We start from the raw sequence: 27,715 nt of genomic DNA on the forward strand, positions 1-27,715 counted from the left end.
GTGGCGAGAAGTAGAAACTTATAAAAATTCAGTCTTAAGGTGGCTATAGAGATGGAGTAACCATTACAACACGCATTTACAATGCAATTGGTCTTGCATGTGTGAAAGTGAGACCTATTGATGTTGTAAAATACAATGCTTATTAATTTACTTTTGTGGCATTCTTTGCACGCCGCACTTTAGCTTCACATATTTAAAGCTAAAGCACTTCATGCTGCGAATGCTACTATAATAGACTAGAAAGGCAGCCCACTGCCATGTTTAAAGCTAAAAACCGATGTGCAAAGCTGGCAGTGATGTAAAGGTGGCAGCCTGCCTTTCTTGTCTTTCCCTTTGTAGCATCAGCGACATGCCACGTTTCAGCATTAAACTTGTGAATCTAAAACGCGTTGTGCCGCCAGTGCTACAAAATGAAAGAAGTAGAAAAAAAGGCAGGCGTCCGAAATGTTTAAAGTTAAAGCAGGCGTACAAAGCGGCAATTATGTAAAGGCAGCTGCCTGCCTATCTCTTCTATTTATTTACTTTTGTGGCATGCTGCGCTTTAGCTTTGAACATGTGACAGTAAAGCGTGGCGTGCTGCGAATGCTACTAAAAAGGCGGCTGGTTGCCATGTTTAAAAAGCCTACGTACAAACTGCAAAGAGTACACTAACTTAAAACAGAAAGAATACCATAATAGGCCAATGCTCCAGAGGAGGAGTAAGACATGAGAAAGTGGGCACATACCCACAAGAAACCATGGAGAAGAAAGCTTTTTAGAATGACACACACCTTAACTAATCGGCAGCCCAGGTGTGGCCAAAGCCCGTAGAAGTAGACGCCGCATGCCTCGCAGAGCAGCGCATACACGCTGGCTAGGCTCAACCTAAAAAATGGTTGACCGATAACAATTCCTATTTGTAAAGCGCACCCATATCGCCTCTTAAAGTTTCAAGGAGCTGGTGGCCGTCTGGGAGATTAGGTGAACTATTGCCCAGAGTCACATGATGCTGAGCTGCCTGCCAGTGCTGGGGATCTAACCATGACCCCAGCGATCCAGAGTCGGCCCCTCTGACCGCTGCTCCTTCACCTCTCCCTGTCTATATGAACAGTGGTTCATATAGATTTTATGCTTTGACAGTACTTAAAGGTCGCATTGAGTTAGTTTCATTTTCAGTTCAGGGCTGTAAAACCTAGCATTGGATTGAGAGGTTTCCCCCTACATTAAGGAAGGTTTCGCCTTTGGTAAAGTTTGAGCTATTGGCATTGTAAATGACAACATTTGTATTTGTGTTGGTTTTGAAAACAGATAAATAAATGGCATTGTCATTTACATTAATGAAAAATGTATGGATCCCTTATGCACTTGTTTCAGTAGTAGTTGGAATGATGGTTCAATGTTTCAAGTGGGTGGCGTCGACGTTTGTCATACGATGCCTTGTCGTGTTTTGAATTTGAGGAATCTATGTGTGGAGGTCGGGTAACCTTTCACATAAACGTGCGCACAAATATACATGAAGCAAAAAGCTTCTTCGCAATCTTATGATTTTTTTAATGATGTGAAACAAGGTAATCTTATTATACACACGTTGTTTATGTGTTGATTTCCATTCCTTATTTGTATTTCATAAGGGTTAATCAAATATCCTTTAACATCAAGATGTAAATATTACTCATCCGCCCAATGCATTTCGGGTCGAAGAGTGACCCTTCGTCAGGGGCCTGAAAATGAATTAATACAGGACCTTAGCATGCAACCAAAATGAATGACATGTATACACAAATTGACCAAAAAATGTGTCATGATGATCAATCAGAAAATCACTGCATAAACGATAAAGTATCCGTAAAGTACATTACTATTGTAATAACCGATCCTATATAATAAATCGTATTAGATTGTAAATACATTCAAAGATACAAACAATGCGACGGAGGGTATTTGTGGGAATATTAAAGTGCATTAGGTAGAGCCAGTGATTAAATAAACAGCGTACGCGGGAGAAACTTCAAGTGAAGGATGAAGGTTCGCGTGGTATGGATACAAGCGCCATTAGTGTTTGGGGAAGTCACGGAGTTAAACCGGGTGTTGCGGGGTCACATGATATGAGTGTACTGACTTCAATAGAAGTCAAAAACATACTACGCGTGTAGCGCGTTGTGAAAAGGTGGTTAATGAAAACCTAGAAACCTTAAAGGAGAATCCGAGGTATCGGAGAGAGAAAATGTTAAAGTAATCGGAAAGTATCAGAATAGGGGAATATCTAAGTGATAAAAAGATTATTCGAAAACTGTGATAGGGTCATGTGATATATGATGGTAAAAGGGAAAGTATGGTGATGTGTGGATCATTATTTAAAACATATCAGAATTGCGAGTGAACCAGATAGCAAGCATACAGTTGATTATCATACAGTCGGTTTCAATAAATCATAATGACAATATCTGAATAAAAAATTCAAAACTAGTATTGAGATCATAAATGTCCGAATACATCATATATACAATTATAAATTCAAGTGTATTTCAAATTAGTAGAACGTGATGTAGGAGGTCTTTTTAGTAATGAAAACAGGGGAATAGACCTTGTGTCGAGCTGTCTAGAGAAAACATGAATATTCGCTACGATCATTCATTCCTGACGGTTGTAAAGTGTAAGTTTTTTTTATCCAGAAAAATTCTGCTTTGAGTCTGTTTAGTGGGGTCCATGTCGCTGCGTTGTGGGATTGTCTCCAGAATGGTGAATCTGAGTTGGGAAATTTGGTGTTTTGCTTCCAGCCAATGGGTGGCTATAGTGGATTTCGTATTATGTGCACGAATATTGCTTTTATGGTCTGTTATTCGTACCTTAATCTTTCTCTCGGTTTGACCCACGTAAGTTTTTACCGCATGGGCATTTTATAGCATATATGCTGTTTTTGATGTCACAGTTGCTATTGTCGTAGTTCTATGTCATATCCTTGAGTGGGATGCGTGAATTTGTTGCCATTCATGACATTATTGCAGTGGATGCAATTTAAACACTTTGACATTCCTTTGTAGCTGTTTTTTGAGCTTTATTAGTGGTTGGAATTTCTTTCAAATTTTTAGATCTTTGAAAAGAAAAGGTGATGCGTTCGCTGTATAGATCTTTGAGGTCTGGTTCCATGTTAATGAGACTCCAGTGTTTGTTGATTATTCTTTTGATTTTAAAGGCTTCTGTGGAGTATTTTAAAACGCATACTGTTTTCTTTTCAGGGGTTGAGTTTTTCGGTGTCAAAAGTTTCTCTCTTGGAATAGTTTGTACTCTTTTAATAGATTCTTGAAGCACATCCTGAGGATAGCCTCTTTGTTGATATTTGATTATTTGTTCTTTGATTGTGAGTTCAAGTTGAGCTGGTTCAGATGTTATCCTTTTTAGTCTGATCAGTTGAGATGTGGGTAGATGCTTTTTAAGCGTATCAGGATGGAAGCTTTGATATAAAAGGCTTGAATTTCTATCAGTTGGTTTGATGTGAACCTGAGTTGTGAATTTGAAATCTTCTATATTGACTTTGACATCCAGGAAAACTATAGAGTCATGGCTGATGTTATGAGTAAACTTGATTCTTTCATTTCGAGTGTTCATGATAGCAATATTACTTTCTAGATTGATTTTGTCTCCTTTCCATAGGATGAAAATATCATCGATGAATCGTTTGAATATAATCAAGTTATTTTGCCAATCAGGGTTATTCAGGATGAAATCAGATTCAAATTTGGACATGTAGATGCAAGCATATCAGGGGGCCCCCCCAAAGCCCATCGATGTTCCATTGCATTGATTATAAAAGTGACCTTGCCATTCGAAATAACTGTGGAAAAGTGCAAAATGCATCAGTTCTAGTAAGAATACTTTTTGGGTGTCTTCAATGTCTTCATTTAGTAAGCTCCATTCTAAGGCTTCGAGCCCTTCATTGTGGGGGATAGAAGTGTACAGTGAAGTAACATCTATCAGGGCTCGACAAATCCACTCGCCCGCTCGCATTTGCGAGGGAGAATGGATGAGGGCGAGCTATTTTTAGCTCCTACTCGCCCTTTCTGGCGAGTAGGAAACAAACTAACGTTTTTCCTCTGCCTTTGAAAACTGAGCAAAAGTGACAAGATAACAAGATTTAATGGCATTTTTATTGCTCACAAAGGAACTAAGCAATAAAGATGCCTTTAAATCTTGTTAACTTGTCACTTTTGCTCTGTTTTCAAAGACAGAGGTCAAGTAGGTTGCAGTTGGGTCGAGGGGATTTTCCAAGTTACTAGACCTGCAGGACTAGTACAATTTTTCAGATTTGTCGAGCCCTGTCTATAGATGACTGCATCAGAGGATAAGGTGACATCTTTGAGGAGTTTAAGGAAAGCCATTGTGTCTTTGATGTATGTGTGTCCTTTTTGAACGATAGGTTGAAGGTACCAGTCAATATATTGACCTATAGGTTCGGAGATTGACCCGCAAGCAGAGACAATGGGTCTAGGAATTGGGTGCTTGGGCCTAGTGGATGATAGACCAGGGCTCCCGGGAAAGAAGTAGATCCATTGATATGAAGACAGGAACCCAAGGTTTCTGCCCTTTTTAGATCAGTGATCTCAAGGTAGATTAATGAAGCATGTTGCGGTAGAGAATTCTAAGCCCACCTCCCCTTGATGCCGACCTAACTTGTCTGTGTATGGTATAATCCCGTGGAAGTGCCTGAACAATGTCTGGGCCACCCCACTCCCGAAGCAAAAATATCAAGATTCCAATCTAGGATCCGATCATGAATGTTCTGAGAATGATGGGGTAGAGATCGGGCATTTGTTAGTCCTCCCAATAGTGATTTGGAGGGCCTTGATGCACCGGTCTTCTGTTCAGGTTGGGGGGGGGGGGGTTGGGGGGGGTTGTTAAGTGTGCAGATAATTTTCAGCAATGAGAGGCATGATCTAAGCTGAATAACACATCTCTTGCTAATTGCATACCTGGTGTGAATTGGGCAGCATGTCTGACGCTGGCTGCGATCCGGCCGTGGATCGGCGCAGACAGGCTTGCCTTCGGTGCGCCGGGGGCGCTTCCGTGGGTAAACTTTTAGGTGAGAGTACTGTCTATCACTAGAATGCAACTGGACAGGATGTGGCCACACTTCCAGTGAGCTACCGTAACTCCTCAAACCCCCCCCCCCCCCCCCCCCCCCCCCCCCCTCAAGGAGAGTCTGAGATGTGAGGTTAGCAGGCACGTAGGTTAGGCTCTCAAGAGGAAAATGGAAGTGAGAGAAATGCCAAGTGCTGGAAACGTGTGAAAAGTGCAGGTACCGATTCAAACCGTTTCAATTCCTGCCTAGGTCTATCACACTTTCTAGTCATCGTTCAATATACAATCAGTCTGAGTAGATTCTAAAAGCAAGGGTTTAAGAGTTACAACCCCACCCTAAAACTCAGCAATCTGTGTAACCAGATCTAAAACAAAAGTATACAACCTGGAAAGTTTAAAAGTGCAGAAGTTTAAAATAGTTTAAAATTATGTGCAAACTGGTGAAGAGGCAGTGGGGTGTACCCATGTATGTCGGCCTATGTTCTCAGGGCCCCCAATCCTAGTCGCACCCAAGAAGTCTAGGTCCTCTGGTAAGTCCAAACACAAGAAGGCGAAGAAGCCCAAACGCTTTTCACTTTGTCCCAGTCAGTCAGCTGACGCAATGCGTAATTCGGAGCGTCGTCGCTCAGAGGCCGGATTGAAGTATGACTCTGTGCCTGCCCCCATTTCCGGGAGCCGGTGTGCCCCCCGACCACTAGGCCTTACACTTCGTATTTAGGCAGCCCGACCCCTGCTGGAGGCTCTGGGGGTCCTGGGACTTCGATGCCTGCGGCTCCGGCAGACCCCCACAGATCCAGGCCTGAATCCAGATCAACGCCAGTCCTGACAACTACGCAGTTCGTGCCCCTGACCCACGTCATCCTCATCCAAGAGTTGGAGTCTGACCAACGCTGGAGGATACTTTTGTTCCCCTGTTAATCCATGGTGTTCCCTATCGACTATCGGGTGGTGATGAGGACTGGGCCACACAGGGGTGGGGTCGATCACGAATGGCGTCTTCATTTGGAAGTAGTGCACGTTCTCTTTCAGAGGTGGGGAGAGCCTTGGTTAGATCTGTTTTCCACCAAATAACGTGCAATGTCAGCAGTATTGTGCGTTGGAGTTTCCAAGGCGGCCTTTGCTTGGTGACTCTTTTTGTTGCAAGTGGAACTGTAACCTCTTGTACGCCTTTTTGCCTGTACCACTTCTGCCATGACTGTAGGAAGCTGGCTATGGATATACTATTAATCAAAAATAACAATTCCCATTGTGTGTATTTGGACAAACCGATAATAAATCATACACCATTCATCCAAGCATACCAATATCATCAAAGCGTGCACAAAGGGATTTGTTGTTTTCGATTATTTGTCTATTTGGTGTCCTTTCCCTTTGTGTAAGGTGGAACCCTCTCTTGTTAAATACAGGTAAGTCAAGGTATTGCAATTATTGTACAGATTACATTTTAGTTATTTTAGAATACTTTTTAAGTTACTTTTTTAGGTCGAGCAGACCTACTCTCAATGCGTGAGCATTGAGAGTGTCTGCTTCAGACCTTTTGTGGCCCGTATTTAGGAATGTGGACAGCTACCAGACGCGCGCTTTGACGAGGTCAGATTTCACCTCGGGAGCGAGCGTCTGGTAGCTGCGCATGCGCGGTGCAAAGCCCTCACACACACAGGCAGCCCCCACCCATGCATGCACGCACACACACACACAGGCGCGCGCATGCACACGCAGGCATACGGCACACATACAGGCACACTATCCCCTACCTCGCATTCTCTCTCAATCACACACATTCCCTCGCACACACGCACGCGCGCACCCCCCCCCCCCCCGCCACACTCCTCCTTCTCCCTGGCCCCCTCCTGGGGACCCGGGCTACACCGGACGGCAGGGCGCTCCATGCGCCGGCAGCTCGCGGACCTCGGGAGGTGGGACTTCCGGTCGGCCGCGAGCGGATTGGCCGGCCGGGCAAGAGCTTCCGGGTCGCCGCGGGCAGCGCGGCGGCGTTGCAAAAGTCTCAGGGGCTTAGGCGAGAGGAAGCGTTTTCTGCGCAAGGGAACACAATTCCAAACTTCTGCAAGGTTAAAAGGTTCCATGGTTTGTGTAGGGAGGCGAGGGGGAATACCAAGGGGCTATATTAATATAAATGACATTTGGCTATGTATGCAAGGTGCTTGTATGGGGATTTACGGAATTGATCGCTACTCATGTTAGGACGTTGTAAGCGGTATTCGGTAATGTAATTACGCGAATTAAAATAATTGAACAGTCTATGTGTTTTCGTATATTTAATTTGTGCATGTTTTGAGATGTTCAGTCGGCGAACGTCTTGGAATAGGAGTATGTAGATACCGAATAAAAAAGCAGTGATGGACTCAATAGAAAGAGAGATAAAGAAACACAGCCAGGATTTGACAACCTTTATTCTGCAGCTCGTGCTGATGAAGAAATGTGCGCTGAAATGATAGTTTTAAAGCGGTTTGAGAAATGTTCAACAGACATTTCTCCTCCTGGGTTTGTAGAATAGCACACCGCCTTCTTTTAATTGCTCAGGACAGGAATGAGCAGGTTTGTTAAGCCTGGTCATGAGTCATGCAATCTGAGCAATGAATAATGTTTAGAGAGGGTTGGGGTATTAAGAGTTAACACCTTAAACTAATAAAAAACTGAAGCTGTAAACGTTAAAGGCTAAGGGGGGAAATACGCGAAGCAGGCACGCTATTCATTGTTCTCAACCCTAAAATACTCGTCTTGGGTTGTTAGTTCATAAGCAGACCTTCATCTTTTTCTTATTAGTTAATATGCCAATGTTACTGTTAATGTAGTCTGTGATTTAGCATAGTTATACTGTTAAACTCCTTGCTCATACCAGACTAAAAAAAAAAGTAGTTTGTTGCAATAATGTTGTTTGTGAACGTTTGCGTCCTGCACCAAAATTGTACGTTCTTGCTCTCGTTGGTGTGTAAGGTAAAGATTTTCTTGGAAAGGTTCGGTTTTGCTTACATGTGGCCTTTCTGAACGCCAAGACAGTTAAACGTTCTTCCTCAAGCAATAGCATTTCAGGACACCAGTTATTATGCACACTTCTCCATCACATATTCTCCGATCAGGTAATTTCTCACTTTTTACAGTTTATGGGGCCTGATTTACAAAGATGTTCAGAGTAGCTCACCTTTGCGTATTTTATATTGTATTTATGCAAGTTGTAAGTCAAAATTGTATTCTCGTGTGCGCCAGTTTTAGACCGCCCTATGTAGGTGTCGTGAGTAGTCTGGGGACTTATATTCAAATGTTACCCGCTCCCAGTGTGGAGCTTTTGGTGTCTACTCAAATCTTTTAGTGCGTTTCCCATACTTGTCTGCATTACAGCTGAAAGGTCACTTGTAATTAATTGATGGTGAAAGTGTGGGGAGGAGCGCCACTGAGCCACGTTTTCACAAAGATGTGGGGGAAAGAAAGGACCTATAAGACAAAAGTATTCTAAAGTGACAAAAACGAGGACATTCTAAGTTACTTGATCGCCCCTCACTTGATCGCCCCTCACTTGATCGCCCCTCACTTGATCGCCCCTCACTTGATCGCCCCTCACTTGATCGCCCCTCACTTGATCGCCCCTCACTTGATCGCCCCTCACTTGATCGCCCCTCACTCGATCGCCCCTCACTCTAATTGATCACCCCTCACTCTAATTGATCACCCCTCACTCTAATTGATCACCCCTCACTCTAATTGATCGCATCACCACAGCATTAATCTGTGCAACCAGTCAACTGGTTCAAATATGTTCTCTCAATGTTTCAAGCTTTTATTACAAATGTCACAAAAAGATGTTAATATTTCACTTCTGTTCTTGGATTTTCGTCACAATAAAATACACTGAACATAATCTTCACAAAAGTTATTTACAAAAGTTTAAGCTATTGACGTTATAAATTACAATAGCTTTTTTTTAAGTATCAATTATTAAAAAATAAATAAAAGCCATTGTTATTTGTAATATCAATACATCTAAGTCACGTAAATACTACTCATATTGCATTACAAATGCTATAGGTGTCACATTTGCGAAAGTGAAAACTATTGGCATTGTAAATGACAAAACTATTGATTTCACTATTTTCAAAACCAACACCTAAATAAAAAAAGTGTAATTTACAATACCAATAGCTCAAACTTTCCTAATGCAAGACCTATTGCGTTGCAAATGCTTGTCTACTCTGTGTGATATGCCTAGATATCACAGTGGGACATTTCCTAGAAAAAAAGTAAGTCAAATCAGTTTTGCACAATTGTTATTTCTCAGGTTTCCATACAAATCAACTTCACACTTTTCAGAGAAAAATAATCAATAGGTTCCTATGAAGAGAAACTAACTTAACGGTTACCAGGTAAATAATCGGTCTTTAGGCTTAAGTTCCTGGGGTAAGAACAGGGGTTCCCCCAGGGTCAATGATGCACTCTTGTTACACCCTCAGTGGCACTAAAGTAGCCGGGTGTAGAGGCCCAATATTATCCAATTGGGGATAGGGGGCCTCCGGTTGCTGGTTGCTTATGCGCAGGCCACTGGGTTGTGGGAGCAAAGCTCCTGGTGTTAGGCTTAGGGCAAAGGGGTGATCCTGTTTAGCACAAAAAAGCACCTATTGAGGCATAGGGGCGGCTGGGTGCAGGGTGCTGATTCAGGGCTCGAAAAATGTTGAAAAATGCTCTAGACCTGCAGGTTTAGTAACCTACAAAATCTCCTCGACCTAATTGAAATGCACTTGACCTCTGACTTTGAAAGCTGAGCAAATGTGACAAGTTACAAGATTTAAAAGCATTTTTGTTACTCATTTACTTTGTGAGCAATAAAGATGCTTTTAAATCTTGTTATCTTGTCACATTTCCTCTGCTTTCAGAGGCAGAGGTCCAGTGTCAGTTTGTCTTCCTACTCACCAGAAAGGGCGAGAAGGACCTAAAAATACTTCGTCCTGAATTAATCTAACTCGCAAATGCGAGCGGTCGAGTGAATTTTTAGAGCACTGTTGGTTTTGTCGGGTGCCCTGTTAATTTAAATAGGGATTCTCCGGTTTCAACAAAAACTGCAGGCTCGGAGACTAATATCTTCTGGAGGTGACCACCGGTTGGAGAGGTATGCCTGGGGATGCCGGAACACCCACCAGTTGGGCCACCCAAGGCTCTGGGACTTAAGGTGCAGGGGTGTCTTTAGGCGTACAGTTTCTCTTACCAGCTCCGGTCGGGGGGTGGTCCTCCAGAAAGAACCTTTAGGCTTCGCTGGGAGATTCGAGGCAGGTCAGAGATTACCAGATTCTCGGGGAAGAATTGCCAGGGAGACATTCTCGTGGTGTTGGGCCTCTAATTCGGACCGGGATCCACGAGTATGCCGGAGCTGGAGTCTGTGGGTGAACAAATCCGGTGTTCACCGGAGAGTGTCTTTCCTTTGGAAGGCAGTGCAGGTCCTCGTCCCTGCCTTGGTGTGGTCACACCCCCTATTACACCACCCTCCAGTGGGAGGGGGGCATATGCCTAACTCTATTTGGCTTGGTCCCCCCCATCTGCATGATGGCGGGGAGTGAGAGTTGTGCTTCATCTTGCCTCCCCCACCTGAGGGGTGGGGTTGGCAAAGGTGGGCGCACATCCCTTCCTCACCTGGTTTTCCCGCTGGTTCTCCTGCCCAAAGTGGTGTTCAGAACCGGTGGCGACCAGTAGCTGGAAGCAGCAAAAGGGCCTGGGGAAACTCACACAGGCAGCAAGCCTTTGAAGCTTCCCCTTCGTGGGCTCTGCCCATCCTGGGGTAGGAGGATTGGCACCTCCCAAGATGTGCATTGTTTCAGGCCCCCGAGAGCAGCAGGCTCTCGATTCAGGGGTCCAGAAACAGGTCTGGTGGTGGCAGCTGGGGGGCAGCCACTCAGCCTGGCACTAGCGTTAGGTCATTTTTCAGGAGGCATCTCTAAGATGACCTCTGTGTGCAGTGTTCATAAAATCCAAAACTGGCATCAGTGTGGGTTTAATGTGCTGAGAAGTTCGATACCAAACTTCTCAGTTTTCAGTAAAGCCACTATGGTACTGAGGAGTTTGTGATTTGTGAGGGTATTTGTAAAGCGCAACGTTAGCTCCGGAAGGAGCATCTTGGCGCTGATTTCTTGGTAAGAGATCACATTACTTCATAGAAGCTAGTAGTTAGATGGCTGCCATGGTGTAGTCATCAAGGAGATTAAAAATCCAGGTTTTTAGTAATTTCCTGAACAGTTTGTCATGAGTTTGGTACCTAAGGTATTTAGGCATGGAGTTCCAGGCTTTAGTGGCCAGATAGCTTAGGGTTTTGCCCCCTTTGGTTTTGAGGTTAAACTTTGCTTGAAGGATTTGATTGTCGTTGGCGGAGCGCAAGGTTCTGCTAGGGTTGTAGTGGGGAAAACGCCTGACAAGGTACTTCAAGCCTGTGTTATTAAATGCCCGGAATGCAACAATAAGAATCTTGAAAAATATTATCTTGTGCAGTGGGAGCCAGTGTAAGGTTTTTAAAGCTTGTGAAATGGAAGATTTCCTGGGTAGTTTTAAAACTAGTCTGGCTGCAGCGTGAAGCACCCTTTGGAGTTTAAGTGTAGATTTTTTTTGCGCCGGCCAGGAGACCGTTGCAGTAGTCTAGGCGTGCGAGAATTAAAGCCACTGCTACGGTTTTTCTAGAGTCTATCGGTAAGAAGTGAAAGAATTTTTTCAGAGACTTTATGATGCCGAAACAGCGGCCAGCCACAGTCCTAGCATGTTGGTCGAATGACAGATCAGTGTCAAACAGAACTCCAAGATTCCTTGCTGTTTCTACGGTCTGGGGGGGAGCAGCGGAGTCTTCAGGCCACCATAGGCTGGGACAGAAGTTAGCTTTTTTTCCCCATTAGGAGGATTTCTGTCTTGCTGGAATTGCATTCTAGATGGTTTATATCCATCCAGTGAAAGACAGCCTTCAGACAGTTTTTAAAGTTTTGCTCAGCCTTAGTAGAGTGTTCCTCTAGGGGTACGATAAGTTGCGTGTCATCGGCATACGATGTTACAAGTATGCCGAATGACTCCATCAAAGATATGAGAGGGATTAGGTAAATATTAAAAAGTAGAGGGCTCAAAATGGATCCCTGGGGGACTCCTGAAGGGACTCTCTTCTCTTTGGAGAGGAAGGGACCTAGGGCGATCGTTTGAGACCTGTCGGTTAAAAAAGAAGTTATCCATGCAAGAACCACCTCTGAGATACCGATATCTTTCAGTCGGCTAAGCAAGATGGAATGCGAGATGGTATCAAACGCCGCTGTGAGGTCTAGAAGAATGAGCACAGCGTTCTTCCTCTGATCCTGGAGCAGCTTTATGGAGTCTGTTAACTCAATCAGTGCCGTTTCCGTAGAGTGGTGGGGGCGAAAACCTGATTGTTGGGGATGGAGTACGTCATGTGCTTCAAGATGCCTTTTAAGTTCTCTATAAACCATTAGTTCGGTAATTTTTCCAAGGGCAGGGAGGAGAGATATTGGACGGAGATTAGTAAGGTCAGATGGGGATTTATTAGGTTTTTTCATCAGGGGCTTTACTGTTCCCTGTTTCCATTTGTGGGGCACGATCCCCGTACTGAGGGAAGAGTTAACAATCTTGTTTATTATTGGGTTTACCACATCAATGAGTTGATGGAGAATTCTGGGGGGGCAAGGGTCTGAGGGTGATCCTGATTTGCATGCCAGAATAGCTTCTCTGGTTTGATCTAGATTGACCGGAGTGAAGTATATAAGGCTTCCGGCTGGGATTACTTTCTGCGCAGATATGCAAGAGATTTGAGCCCTTTGAGGTGGAGGGAAGTTTTTTTGGATTGCGTTGATTTTGTCCTCAAAGTCAGCTATTTGGTCACAGAACTCTTGTGAAGGGGGGATTTCAGGTTGTAACGCTCTGGGCTGAGTGAAAGTCTTTACTATTGAAAACAAAGTTTTCTGTTTCTGATTAGACTCCATGATGGCGTTAGTATAGTAGACATTTTTAGCTGTTTTAATGTTGGAATGATATTTTTTCCTCAATTGGATATATGAAAGTAAGTCTGTCGTACGTTATACGCCACTTGCGTTCGGCTTTTCTGCAAGATAGATGGGCTTTTGCTAGTTCTGGGGTGAACCAGGGGGCATTAGACTTAGTTTCTTATCTGTTTTTCGAGGTCGTTTGGGAGGTTCTCGTGCTCTGATCTCCTGCTTTAACCATCTATGGAAGAGATTAGTCATGTTCAGCGCCACCGGTAAGGTTAGGGATCTGTGTAAGGGTAATGGGATTGAGCTCGAAGTTTTCCTCTATCTTTTTCCAGTTAATATGGTTAATCGAGTGAGCTGGGATTACTGGGGTTCTGCGGGCGGGAGGTTGTGATATAGAACGGGATCAGACTATGATTGGTCCATATTTGTGGGACAGGAGGTAGGGTTGTTAACAGGGGGAAGTTCGTACATACCCCATCGAGTGTATGTCCTAGAAGGTGAGTGGGTTGAGTAACTTTGTTGCAGGTTGAAAATTTCTAGATTCTGTAGAAAGTTATTGGCTTGTGGGTCCGTTTTGGACTCGAGGTGTAGGTTAAAATCCCCCGTGAGAGTAAAGTGTGGGTATCTAAGGAGATGGTGCCCCAGAGAGTCACTAAGCGTATCCAGGAATCGAAGCATTACCTGGGGGGCGGTAAATCAGTCCTCCAGAAAAGGAGGTGCATTCGCTAAGTTTAATTGAGAAGCCAAGACCTTCAATGTCTTTTAGGGAGTCTAAGTTGAAAGTGTGGCAGTTGAAAGTGTTTCTGAGTACCACGGCGACTCCTCCACCTCTCCCCTTCAGTCTATCTTGCCTAAAGATGGTATAGCCCTGGGGGAGGGCAATGGCTAGATCAGGATTGCTATCGCTCGTTAGCCAGGTCTCCGTTAAAAGGAGGCAATCGAGGTCTAAGTCTAGGATGAGATCTCTAACATCTTGATTATGGCAACACATGGAGCGGGCATTGATCAGTCCTCCTTTAAAATGCGGCTTGTTGTCCATGGAGTTAGTTACAGGGGTAGGGGACTTGGCAGGGTCTCTGTAGGAGGACCAGCGACAGAGTTTACAGCTGAAGGGTCCATTTAAGTTCTTCATATCGAGCTTGCAAGTGCAGTTATTTTTCCAGTGTAGCCGGCGTAGGTCGTTGGGCTGGTACCTTACTAGGGTGGGGGTAAGGGCAGAGTTGCCAGCGCCTGTCTCGGACTTGGCGCAGACGGGCTTGCCTTAGGCGCTCCCGCTGCGCTCGTCCGCTGCGCTTCCTGTGCATACACATATCTACCTGAGGGGGGTGTGGCCTCGAGGGGGCGTGGTCAGCGCGCACGCCGGTGATGGCGGCCGCTCCAAGTAAACAATAAGCGCTACAGCGTTCAAGTCGGCTGTGCGCTGATTACATGGGTTGGGCTGCTGCCCCAAATGAGGAATGAGGGCAGTAAGTATGCTTTACCAGTCAATTTTAAAAATCACAAAGTATAAGTGACACAAACAGATATATTTAAAACAATGTAGAAGCAAAGAGATGTCGTACCGCCAGCTCCCGGCTTCCGCCTCAGGAGTGGGTAAAGAAATCTTAGATGACGCTAGTTGTCAGCGTTTTTGTAGGCTGGGCGGGGGGCGTGGCCTCGAGGGGGCGTGGTCAGCCGCTCCAAGTAAACAATAACCCCTGCTCGCACGCTGATGACGAGCCCAGCTCATCACGTAAAGTGAGTTTTCGCAAATCCCAGCGTGCGAGCGGAATTCCGCTAGCGCGCATGGTGATAATCGCTACAGCGTTCAAGTCGGCTGTGCGCTGATTACATGCGTTGGGCTGCTGCCCCAAATGAGGAATGAGGGCAGTAAGTATGCTTTACCAGTCAATTTTAAAAATCACAAAGTATAAGTGCCACAAACAGATATATTTAAAACCATGTAGAAGCAAACAGATGTTGTACCGCCAGCTCCCGGCTTCCGCCTCAGAAGTGGGTAAAGAAATGACCAACTTCTAACACCAAATACTCTTAATGGCATTACTGCACTTACAATGTCTAAGAATTGTCTTAGACACTGTAGGGGTACAGGGCTCATGCACCGGTACCCTGACCACTGGTATAGGACACACAGCTAGAGGGGGGGGGGGTGATCTATGCAAGGGCAGTGGGTTGTAGGCATGGCACACAGGAATGTGTGCCATGTTGACTTCACTTGGCAGGTTGCATGTTTTGGTACAGAGCAAAGGCAGTGTGAATGTAAAGGTACAGGGCCTCTAAGGGTGGCACAGTAAGTGCTGCAGCCCTTAGAGGCCTTCCCTGGTCACAGTCCCCTGGATACCTGTGCTCCCATTTACCTGGGGCTGACCTGTGGGCAAAGAGTGCCAATTGGGTTTGGTCTTCATTGCTGTTTTAGGGAAAGAACATAGGTCCTTGGGTACCTGAATGGCAGGAGCCCAGGGCACACTCAGTCAAAGTATATCAGCAGTTGAGCAAAAAGTGGGGGCAACCATGCAGAAAGAGGGCACTTTCTCACAATGGGTGCTCAAGAGCGACTGGGCCCAAATCGGTCTGTGGCTCTGGACTAGACATGAAGAGTCTGGTACCCCGAGCTCCTGAGCATGGCCATAGATTCTCCGATCAGACTGCCCCTTCGCCAGGAACTTGTCCAGTCTCCACCGGTTTGCGTGGAGATTGAGCGGCGACAGTTGACAGCTTTCGACCTTCCGCTCGAAGTCTGTAATGTCATCTTGGCAGTCAGACGTCCCTCCTCTAAATGTATATAAGCCTCTAGATGGAACAAGTTTGTGACACAGTGCACAGCAAAATGGTATGGGTGCTCTTTTTTTTCCCCCCATTTCAGAAGTCCTCTAGTACATACATACTTTGGCCCAGCTGGATTCTGCTCTGGGGACTCTTAAAGGCTATCTTGCTGCGATCTCTGCTTTTTCTTCGGCTGCCATATCGGCCATCCTTATTCAAGTCTCCTGTTGTAAATAGATTCTTTAAAGCCATTACTCATCTTCCTCCATCTCTTTTCATAATGCCCCAGTGAAACGTGAATCTTGTTCTCGCATTTCTTGTGTGCTCCCTTTGAGCCTCTTCATAACTGTCATCTTGGGGTCTTTACTCTGAAAACAGCTTTCCTTATGGCCATCACCTCTGCTCGCAGGGTGAGTGACCTGCAAGCTTTGTCTTCAAAGCCCTCTTTCTTCTCTGTGCATCCGGACAGAGCGGTGCTTAGAAAGAGGCCTTCGTTCCTTCCTAAAGTTGTTACATCTTTACAATCTATCAACTTGTCTTGACCCTAAACGTGCATTGTCATTCTACCTTGACCGCATTAAAGATTTCCGGGTGGATGATCAACTCTTTATTGGATATGTGGGTTCCAAGAAAGGCGGGGCTATTCAAAAACCTACCATCTCTCGATTGGTTGTCCTTTGCATAAAGATCTGCTACGTTTTAGGGAAGAAAGATCCCCCCAGTGTGGCTGCGTGCTCATTCCACTAGGGCTACGGCAGCAACCACTGCATTGGCACATGGAGTCACACTCCTTGATATCTTCCAGGCGGCAACATGGGCATCTCAGTACATGTTCACCAGACATTACTGCCTGGACAGTCTGGTTAAGAGGACAGCTATTTTGCTTGTTCGGTCCTCCAGGACTTTTTAGTCTGAAATTAGTTCGCAGACCCTCCTCCGGGGATGGTATTGCTGGAGTATCTATTCCAAGGGGCTAAGCATGTAGAGGGAGGCGAGCCCCGGAGCTCCTCCGCGGTCGCCCTCCATAAACATCGATCCTGGCCAGCAATCCTGGAACCCAGCGCCACAGTCTGCGCATGAAGGTCCGGTGCCCCTTTTAAGAGGGTCGACGGAGCCTAGAAGGGCCTAGAAGGGCCGAAAATTGGGGTTCTTACTCTCTCCCTGCTCGTGAGATCTGCAGGCGACAAGATGGCGCCCGCGACTGTCGAGGCTGGCGTCATGCAGTAAGGGGACCCTTCGAGGCTGGCGGCAGCACTGGGGAAGCTGGAACCCAGCCGCTGGGACCGGAAGAAAGATTGCTGCTCCCGTTCACGATAGCGGCGAGGAGGTATCGCATGCCGGCGGGCGGGGGCCACCCAGCGACATCTGTTTCCCCCCAGCTGCCTGACCCTAAGATGGCGGCGCCCGGGACAGGCCGGACTTTTGCCATTTAGCGCGGAATCTCCTGCTGAGGGCCCTACGAGATCCCCACTAAGGACGGCGGAGCCCCCCGCATCGCCCTGGACCCAGCACCAAGAGCAGAACGAGGTCAGAAATGGGAAAAGCAGCCGAACCAACACGGACCCAGACGTACATCATTCTGCCTGACCGCCAAATGGCGCCCAAGTTGGGTCACCGCACTGAAAAAACATCTCTGTATTCCCTATCTGCCTGGGAGATAGAGGGGATTAAAGCACACATCCTCCCTCCACAGGACTTACAGGGTTAACCAATCCTGCTATTTCCACGCATTAGAATTAAGATGGAAAAATTGTGCTGGGGGAATTTATGGCCTTGAGAAAATCTTTCAAAACAACGAGGTTTCCTGAAGTTTGTCACGTGACATGACCAGTCCGAGCCACCTAAATCCATAATACTAGACTATCATCAAGCGCGGAGAGAAACTTGGAGACAGAGAGCTTACTTGGTTGCTGCTGGGATTGAGACCTCCGTCATGACTTCAAACAAAGTAGTTGTAAAGGGACAGCTGAAATTCCAGGAGCCTAGTCCCGACAGGTCGACGATTTCGAAGGGCTGGAAGAGGTCCCCCGCTACACGGTGGAGGAGGGCACTGGACATTCCAGGAGCCTAGTCCCGACAGCTCGACGACTTCGGAGGGCTTGAAGTGGTCCCCCGCTACACGGCGGAGGAGGGCACTGGACATCGAATGCTGTCTTATTTAAAGCGCTTTGATAACCTATTCGGTTCAAGTTACTGAAATGTGCAACGTAACTGATTCTATGTAAACTGCTGTGTTAACATGTAACGAAACTTGTGCTATGTAAAGCGCTCTGATAACCTAATCGGTTCAAGTTCGCGCTATAGAAAACTCTAAAAATAAATAAATAAGGTAAGGAATCTACAACTGACTTTCAGATGAACAAGTTACTTACCTTCGGTAATGTATCTATAAGACACATAAGTTAGTTGTAGATTTCTTTCCGTCCCACCCATCCTCCGATCTGCAAACTGACTTTTAAGGATAGGGACTCCCTCACAGGGCTCTAGTTGTGGTGCACCAGTGGTCAGTGTCTTTTCATGGCTCTGCGCTTCCGACGTGGAAAGTTTTCAAAACTGACGTCCGTGCGCAGGTGTGGCGTCTAAGTAAGCACTGCGACATCATCCGGTGAAAACGACGCCACCTACCGGCGCGCAGTCGGCCGACGCTACCTACTGACGCGCAGTCGACCGACGCACAGGGGTACTGCTGAGAAAAATCTCTGGATCCAATCTGATGCCTGGGGGAAATTCTAACGTAAAGGATCTACAACTAACATATGTATGTTACAGATACATCGTTACACTAGGTAAGTAACTTTTTCTTTTATACAAAACAAATTGGTCTGAGTTCAGTCTGTGTGTGACATTACTTGCCTGTGTACAATAAATGCTTAACACTACCCTCTGATGAAGCCAAACTGCTCACCCCCACTACCACAAATAAAGACTAAGGTATTATCTACTTTTACCTTTGTAAGCCTTTGGGGGATCCACTGGACTCAGTGCACCCTATACCTTACTTTGGTATAGTGAGTAGAGAGCCAGCTTCCTACACCCATGTACTCAAAATGGCTTCACTGCACTTAGTGTCCAAGAATGGACTAAGGCATTGTAGGGGCATTTTCACGCAGCTATGCCCTCACCTGTTGTAGAGTTTACCCTGCCTTAGAGCTGTAAGGCCTGCAGGGGATGGGTGACTTGCCTATGCCACAGGCAGTGGTGTGTAGGCATGGCATTCAGGAAGGTGTGCCATGCAGACTCTTAGTTTAGCTACACCTCAACACATAGCCTGCAGTGGCAGTTTGTTTATGTAAGGAGTGTGGTCCTTTAGGGTGACACAATACATGCTGCAGCCCTAATGGACAAGGTCCTTTGAACCACTGGTACCGATTTTAAGGGGCTTATAAGTGGCCAGACGTGTGTCTATTGTACAGTTTTGGGAAAGAGCACAGGCCCTGGGAACCGGATTGTCAGAGACCCAGGGCGCACTCTGTAAAAGTGCATCGGAAATCTGGCAAATAGTTAAGGGGATGACCATGCAAAAAGGGGCACTTTCCTACAGAATTCTTACGAGGTGTCTGTGTGCCCCTGTGGATGACGGTGTACAAGATATTTGAAGGCATCTGAACTCTCAGGAAACAGAAACAACAAATCTTTCCCCCACTTAATGTTGTGAAAGTGTTACTCATGAGTGGGACTCGCAGTGGGCCTTCTACACTTCTTTCGCTCTGCAGTTCATTAGTGCTCTCTCTAGTGAGTGGTCTGTCGAAGACCAGGACTGTGTAGCTGATCGATACACTTGGTGCATTCTCAGTGTGAAGATGTTGGGCTATGCAGATTACTACCGTGAAAACTATTACATGAACAGAACTAGTGGCTTGCATGTTTGAATGGCTAGATGTAGGACGCAGCTTGCAGGTTTTACAGTCACACTTGCAGGTTACCAACCAGTCTGATGCTTGGTATAGTAAGCTGGGAATATTGGCCATGGTTGAGCATTACGGAGCCATGAAGGCAGCTCAGGGAAATTAACCTTACATAGGCACAACATGAACATTAATTTTATGGGTGAAGCTGCAATCTTAACATGATGCCTGTAATACAACTGATAAACTTGCTTATTCTATTGCTTTCTATGCATTTCTGAGAAGTCCCCCATCCTTTCCAGTGAAACGCCCATGGATGAGAGGTCATAAGAGATATAGGAACAGAGCAACAAGGTAGCATTAACCTTAGAAGTCAGAACTTGTATCCATTTTGCCTTTACTTACTTCTTGTAAAGGAAAAATGTTGTCTCTGGATAGGTATACTTCAGATTTCATGACGGCCGATATCCTGCTCAAATCTCTCCGGTGTGTGAAGCATCTGTATGGCATTCATCCCTTTAAAAACATGAGTGACCATAAAGCGCACACCAGCGAGAGAAGAACTCTCTCCACTCCACCTTTACCAACACATACCTCCAATCTTCCCTTCCTAGAATGTCTTATTCCGTTACATTTTCACAGCCGGACATCTTTGCTGTAGAATACTGCCACTGTTTGAATCTGTGTTTGACACCTACGCATTCGGCTTCATAGTCTGGTAATGGCCCGGTGTGTGAACCTAAAGTTCTGAGAAGTATAGTATAGCAGACACTGGTGAATTTTTGCATGGCTGTATTAGCCTATACTGTGATATTGCTTGCCTGATGGTTGATGCTGGTACGTAGTCAAACTTTTTTATTTTTTATTTTGCACCATCCTTAAAGTGGTTTACCCATGGTTGGGCTTGAGGTGATTTATTCTTGGTGGTTATTTTATGCACTGCTGGGCATCTGCATTGGTCAGTGGCTGCTTTCCATTACTGTCTAAACTCTTGCCTATCTGCTGCATTGCAGACATTTTTCCTCTTCTTCCTTTCAGATGTCCAGTTCGCCGCTGCACAAGAAGCGTCGCGTGTCCGGGTCTGAGACAAAGACGGGTTCCAACTGCTCCTCTTCCATATCTGTAAAGACTGACCTGAGCACCCCTCCGGCCAACGTAAGTGAACAAGTCTCTCTACTGACCTGGGCTTTGCTAGGGCAGGATAAATCTCACTGTTTCCAGAAGCCAGACCTACACTGCTGGGCATTTCATATAGGTTTATTTTATTTAGCCCATATGCCTTCTGCATATGCAAGGCTTCCATCTCTCATAGGTTCATTGACCACCTAACACCGGTTCATATGCACTCCCTGTTCAGCACTTATGGTCTTTCATGTTACATTACAAAGACTTCCATCTCCGATAGGTCCCTGTTCAGGAATCACAAACCTTTCATGTCACATTGTACTTTGGAAAGACTTCCATCTCCCATAGGTTCCTGTTCTGTACTTACAGGCTCAGCCTCCCATAGGTTCTGTTGCAGTGTATGTAGTTCTGTATATCGGTTAGCCATAGTGCTTCGCCTCTTATGGTTTTGTCAGTATACTGAGGCCTTAGTCTGACTTGGATACTGTCTATTACACACAAACCTTCACTGTCTATGCATTCTATGTCCAGTACACTAAAGCGTCCGATAACCGTCCAGCGCACTTAGGCCTCCCTCATTTCAGTATATTACACAAAGTGAGCGGATATTGGACCTGTTTATTTTTGCTTCTTTTTTCCTACACCCTTTTGCTTGCTATTAGTTATTTAAAGGAGGTGCATTTGCCTTTGTGAACGCCAGCTCGTCTAGCATGGTATCACTTGTTAGTCATAACATGTTGCAAGCATAACAAATATGCTCTTCCAAAGCCACGTTTCTTTTCCAGGAAAGGTGTTCGGTAAAAAAAGAATCTAGTTTTGCATTCATTGTGGAGACATCAGATACATTTCCGTTAAACACTACTTTTTACTTCTGCCTTCCTTAAATGCTAATGCTAGTTGCTAATATTCCATGTCTCACTTGGCTTGTGTATATTCTGCTTCTTTTTGAAGAAGATATCCTTTGTTGGGGAGGATGGGTTACATGTAGAGTTTCACCTTGCGTAAAAGAAAACAAATCTGCTGCTGCCCCAATGCTTTATTACGGAGGGCCTTCGCCATGTCTTCACTTTTGGTATAGCGCTCCGTTAATCTTAGGAAGGGAGAAGGCTGTACTTGGCTCCAGGATGTGGCCTTTGTATCATAGGAAAACTGATGCAGCTCCAGACAGCAGGCTGTCCAGTATCTGCCCATTTAATTTACCTGCATTTAGTTTTGTAGGGCGTGAAAGTATGTCCTCACTGAAGTTCCAACCTGCTGCTGCAGCAAGAGCTGCACTGTGCGTCTAATTCTCGTATTCTTGTTTTAAAGGGCATGGCTCGCAATGGGAATGACGCGGACATTGATGAAGGCCTCTACTCCCGGCAGCTGTAAGTATTTTACAAGTATCCTGGGGCTGCTGCTGTGGCATGACTGTCCGACCTCCTTATCTTGCTTTCTGTGCTCAGTAGACCGGAAGCAATGAATTGTACAGGTACGTGTTTTCTGGACTTGGCTGTGTTTCTTTGATTGCATACTTCCATGCAGACTGCATGTCGGTATTTGCACATCATCTGAGGGCTACTAGAACAGTTGGCCTGTGTGGTGGTTAGGTGGATGGTGTATGAAATAGCCTCTAGCCCAGCACGCTCATCTCCATGGAATCGATTTGTTCTCTCGCTCCCTGCTGACCAGGTCTGTTGAACGTCTGCTAAACTTTTCTTCTATTAACAAGTGCCTTCCTTTTTATTAGGTACGTGCTGGGCCATGAGGCAATGAAGCGGATGCAGAACTCCACTGTCTTGGTCTCCGGCATGAGAGGCTTGGGTGTAGAAGTGGCCAAGAATATTATCCTTGGAGGGGTGAAGTCAGTCTGCATCCATGATCAAGGCAATGCAGAGTGGTCAGATCTCTCCTCCCAGGTAGGTGTGCATCCACCCGTAGTCTGCTGAGCGTTGCTGTTGAGAGAGAAATAGAAGTATAGTACAAAAACTTAAGACCTGCTAACGCGCTGGAGTGGGGCCGAGTGCCACTTGAAATTGTCTTCGATCCTTTAGTAGTTCATATGTAAAATTAATTTGCTTATGAAAAGCTAATTTGAAACCTATCTCAGATCTGCAAAAAATATCAGAAGTTAAATATAGCCGTAAAGTCTCCCATTGTTGTGTGTATGTATATGTATATGTGTATGTGTATATATATATATATATATATATATATATATATATATATATATATATATATATATATATATATATATATATATATATATATATATATATATACTGCAAGAACTCGTCTCAGTCTCCCAGATGAAACCGACAGCCAAACACGCAAAAGACGAGGTAGACCCAGTTCAGTGCTTCTTTTTTTTATTTCGTTTTAAAGTGCAACCACAACAGCCACGCCGCGTTTCGGCAGATCCCTGCCTTGATCACATCAATATATATATATAATTTTTTATTTTTTTTTGCACTACCTATTCCAGTACTTGCTCTGTGTGCTCAGCTTTGGACATCAACAAAGGGACAGTTGGCTAGATAATTTGGGAAAAAGTGCCTGAGTGGGAGCAATCGCACATGTGAAGGCAGTGACTTGGCTGATGTAAACACGATGAGCGTCATTAAAAGGCACTGTGAGGGGGTAGTACAGAGGGAAGCTAGGCGTCACTCCATAAAATGGTAAAAATATGCGTTCTGTTTTATTTACGTTTTTGCCTCTTTAAGGTCCTTTCCTTTATTTTGAACAGTAAAGCAACAATAAATATGACTTGTTTAATTGCTGAAAATATATAGGCATACTGTTTGTTTCAAGCAGATTGTTTGAGCTGAAGTAAACATGTATTCAAGTTTTTTAAGGCTTGAATAGAGGTGCTCCCAGAACATAGTTGTATAGTTTACCGTTACAGCTGCCTTATCACGGGTTGAGGCTGTAACAGTACCCTTTATCCCCTTTTGCAGCACATGTCCCTTAGTGCTGCAAACTTGGTATTGTACTGTTATAGTGTATAATACAAAATACCAATTTCGTTGGTTTATTTTTTATTTGTTGTATGTAGTTCTACTTGCGTGAAAATGATCTGGGCAAGAATAGAGCTGAGGTCTGCCACCCACGCCTTGCTGAGCTCAACAACTATGTACCAGTCTCCACTCACACCGGCCCGCTGACTGAAGATTTCCTTGTCAACTTCCAGGTACTGTTTTTTTTTCTTCATACCAGTTGGGGTGCGTTGACTCGGAGTTGGTTTGGTTATATGACTGCCGTGTCTGTCTTGAGTGAATTGTAATACGCCCAATCTCCACACTTTGCTCTGTCTCCTGGTAAGTTTTGACTGCACGTCTCCAGTACCATGTTTGTCTTCCTTGCCCTGCAGGTAGTTGTTCTCACCAACTCCTCCCTTGATGAGCAGTTGCGAGTGGGCGATTTCTGCCATGACAAATCTATCAAGTTCATTGTTGCGGACACCAGGGGTTTGTTTGGGTAAGAAGCAGCAATTGCTCCCTGTTCTTCTGTAAGACCGTCTTTTTTTGGTTTTTAGCAACCGGAAACATTCACTTGATTGGTTCTCCATGTTTTGTAATTTACTCAACCTCTGATGACCTGGTCTGAAAAATGTACCTGCAGTTCCATGCCCTGCAAACTTAACTAAACACCAGTTTGTCTCTGTTCCAGTGGACAGTGACTTCTTGAACTTTGCCAGTGCCGAGATACAAAGTAAGGATTAAGGCAATCTGATACCAGTGAGGACACTGACCCAATGCTGATATTTCATGTTCGCAACTCACAAGGAATGCTTGTGAAATATAAAACCAGATGTGTCCCATACCACTGTCCCACCAGTGCAGGGACTCAACCACTGCCTTTTCTCTTCTATAGCCAGCTGTTCTGTGACTTTGGGGAGGATATGGTGGTGATGGACGTGAACGGGGAGCAGCCGCTGAGCGCCATGATCTCTATGATTACGAAGGTAAGAGTCTGCTTGACAGAGTGCAGTCTCAAACTTGTCATGAGACTGTGTGGTTGATCCCTCCTTCCCATAATACTTGTTTAATTTAAGGGGTTAAAACGATGGCCTTTGTCCTATGTTTCAGTGTGGTTTAATTTACCTTTGTTGTAATGCTACATATATTGTTGTGAAGGTTGATGAACGCCTGTTTTGCAGCATTATCCTATTAAATTTTCTCCTGTGCATTATCATCCATTGTTGTCTCGGAATCTTTTTGGAATTGTTTGATTTTGGCTGTTGACTAAAGGCACAGCCAGCATGACTCACTAGCATTTTAGTACGAAGTCATCCCTGACCCAGTGCATATGCAGCAGGAGGTTTGGCTTGCGGGCTGAGTCATAGAAGTCAGGTGCTGACGATGAGGGAACGACCATATGCTGTAATGGGACTGATTGCTCTTGTAGGGCAAACACCTGGCTTTATCTGGCCTTCTACCATAGGAAGACCAGGTCGTCAAAGTGAATGTTGGCAGCACACTTGTATCTATGTATCTTTGAGGTTTTTTTTGGGCGGGGGGGTTCTAGACCTGGGACGAAACCTAGTTAACATTATTTTCAAATTGTGAATAAATTGCAGATAAAGACTAGCAGCGGTTGTAATTTATGCTTCTTACTAGTAAGGCATAAACTAAACATTCAGGCACAAAAGACAGGTGCTTCTCTGAAGTGTACAGCTCACGAAGTTTAATATCGTGTAGAAGTACCAGAATCAATCCCAAAATACCATTTCGCAAAGGCACACAGTGCCTCCGACAATAGGTCTTCTACATAAATCTACAGCTTAAAATAACAGATTCCTGTGTCTTGAAGAGACCGAAAAGTCTGTCGATTGGAGCACAGATGGGTAAAGTCGAGCAAAAACAATCAACTCAAACTTTGAAGCATTACAGAGTAATACCACTCCTTGTTCTACATAACCAATGTGAGAAAGTGGCTCTATATATACTGGACCAGAATAAGGTACAGTGTTTATAGAGTCCATAAACCCCAGAGGTATAACCGGGGTTAAAGTCAGGACTAACCTTTGTGAGAAGGTGGCCTGATATGCAGTGCTCACTATTCTAGTGAACACTATGTATCAGTCCAGCAACCCTTATTGATGATTGGTTGTAAGTCAACCTTATAGACCAGCTATCCTAGTAGCGTGGATACGAGCAGTCTAAGGCTAAAGACTCGAGAGGGCGTGTTAAGCCAGCTGTTTACCACACATATACCCCTTGAATACCAAGTGAAAGGACACCACACAAGTGTTATGAAAATAAACAGTTATTTATTTAAAGATCACAACAGCCCTGTACTCTTTATGAGGACAGGGTACTAAGCACAAACCAAAACTCTTATAAAAATACTTAAGTTAGCACAGTATATACAAATGCCCGAGGGGCACGGAAAACCATATACTCTGAAAGTGGAATGCGAAATTCCTAGCAGGTAAGTACAGTACTAATAGCTTTTGGAATCGCTAGGACTTGACTAGGGAATCGTTAGATTACTTCTAGGAGGCCTAGGGGACTCGGGTGCAGTGTGTGCACTCTCACGCGGGATGCGGGACAAAAGTCTATGGTAGCTAGGAAATAGAAAGTTAGTGTTCTCGGGCGAACCCGACCTGGTAGGGAGAAAACGAAAGTAGATTCTGACCCTTGGATAGTGAGGCTATGCTGGGGCACCGAAATGCCGAAGTTACCTAGCCCAGGGGCTGCAGCTGCATAGGTCTGAAAAGACGTCGGGAATCCTCGTAGACGGACCAGGAGCCGGAAGAAAAGATGCTGGCCGGTGACCAGTGAAGACAGTTCAGTTGGATCCAAGCCTGGATCTCGAAGATAGATGACACCTGAAAGCAGAGGGGACCAAGTTCGAGACTACTAGCCAGTAGTCAGTGGGCACCAGGAGGGCACCGGATGGTAGCCACCTCGACAAGGTGAGTGGGTGACGCTTGACTCGAAGATCTCACGGACCAGGAGGCGTTGTCGGCGACCAGGATGGAGGATCGAGCTGTCCCACGAAGATAGAAGCTGTCGGCGTCGCTGGACCCAGGATGGGGCAACAAAGCCTTGGCAAATTCAAGCCCACGCGGTGGACCTAAAATGGCGTCTGGAGTGGACCAGGAGGGTCCGGGGTGCCTCTCTTGAAGAAGGAAGCAAGGGCCAGCCTGGAGCAACCAGACCAGCAGTCGTGAAGTCGTTGGGCGTCGTTCAGAGGGCCACAAGCCAGCCGGCTAGTAGCCAAACAACGCGGTGCACAGCAAACAGCAGAAGGGCCCCACGCAGATCGTGGAGATGCAGGGGGGCTGATCTTGGGTGCTGGAGCTGCGCAGGGTCGGGGCTTCTCGGACCCCAAAGCACTCACCAGTGGAGGACACGATGGGCTTGCAGTAAAGATGTCGTGCAGTCTTGGCGATCGTCGGTCCCTTGAGGTCTCGTCGCACTCACGGTTCTCAGCTTGGCTGTAGAGGTGAGTAGAGGTCAGAGGTGCCAGGGAAGCCGGGTCTCGTCGAGCTGGGTCGTCGGATTCGTGATGAAGGACTGGCAGCAGACCGCAGTGTTCTTTAGGATGGTGCCTGCGGATGCAGGGTGACTACTCCTTAGCCACAAGGGAGAATCTTGAAGAAGAAATCGTGAAGTCCTTTCGAAGAAAGTGGTATCTTGATTCCAAAGATGATCTAATTTTAACAGGGGGCCCGCTCCCATCTTTATACTAAAAAAGGGGGCTGACCCGGTGACTAGGTCCTGCCTATGGGTGGGACTAGGTGGGGGGTGGTTACACCCCTCAGCCATGCCGGACTTCCCCAGGCCAGGGGCTGGTGTGCCCCTGGAACTGGTTCAGACCGGCCTATGCGTAGTGAGCACCGGGGTGCCACTCAGCAGTCACCTTCCTGTAAAGCCCTGCCTACCCAGGATACACAAAACCATGTCTGGGACGGTGCTAGCACCGCCCCTGACAGGAAACCCTTTGTCCAGGCTCCCCTCGCTGGAA

General features: G+C 45.6%; 1 protein-coding gene across 3 annotated transcripts in view; it reads left to right on the forward strand.

Annotated features, from left to right (window-relative positions):
• Positions 1–27,715, forward strand: part of UBA1 (ubiquitin like modifier activating enzyme 1) — a 284,616-nt gene that overhangs the window by 50,376 nt on the left and 206,525 nt on the right. For 2 of the 3 annotated variants that reach the window (XM_086940309.1, XM_086940308.1), the window contains exons 2-7: positions 20,675–20,791; positions 22,070–22,128; positions 22,491–22,659; positions 23,796–23,930; positions 24,111–24,217; positions 24,614–24,704. In XM_086940309.1, the coding sequence (XP_086796435.1) occupies positions 20,675–20,791; positions 22,070–22,128; positions 22,491–22,659; positions 23,796–23,930; positions 24,111–24,217; positions 24,614–24,704 (678 nt within the window). Of the gene's footprint in view, positions 1–20,649; positions 20,792–22,069; positions 22,129–22,490; positions 22,660–23,795; positions 23,931–24,110; positions 24,218–24,613; positions 24,705–27,715 lie in introns of all 3 variants that reach the window. The other variant, XM_086940310.1, reaches the window with a different exon arrangement.

The sequence above is a fragment of the Lissotriton vulgaris genome, chromosome 10 (assembly GCF_964263255.1).
Source record: "Lissotriton vulgaris chromosome 10, aLisVul1.2, whole genome shotgun sequence".
Taxonomy (NCBI): domain Eukaryota; kingdom Metazoa; phylum Chordata; class Amphibia; order Caudata; family Salamandridae; genus Lissotriton; species Lissotriton vulgaris.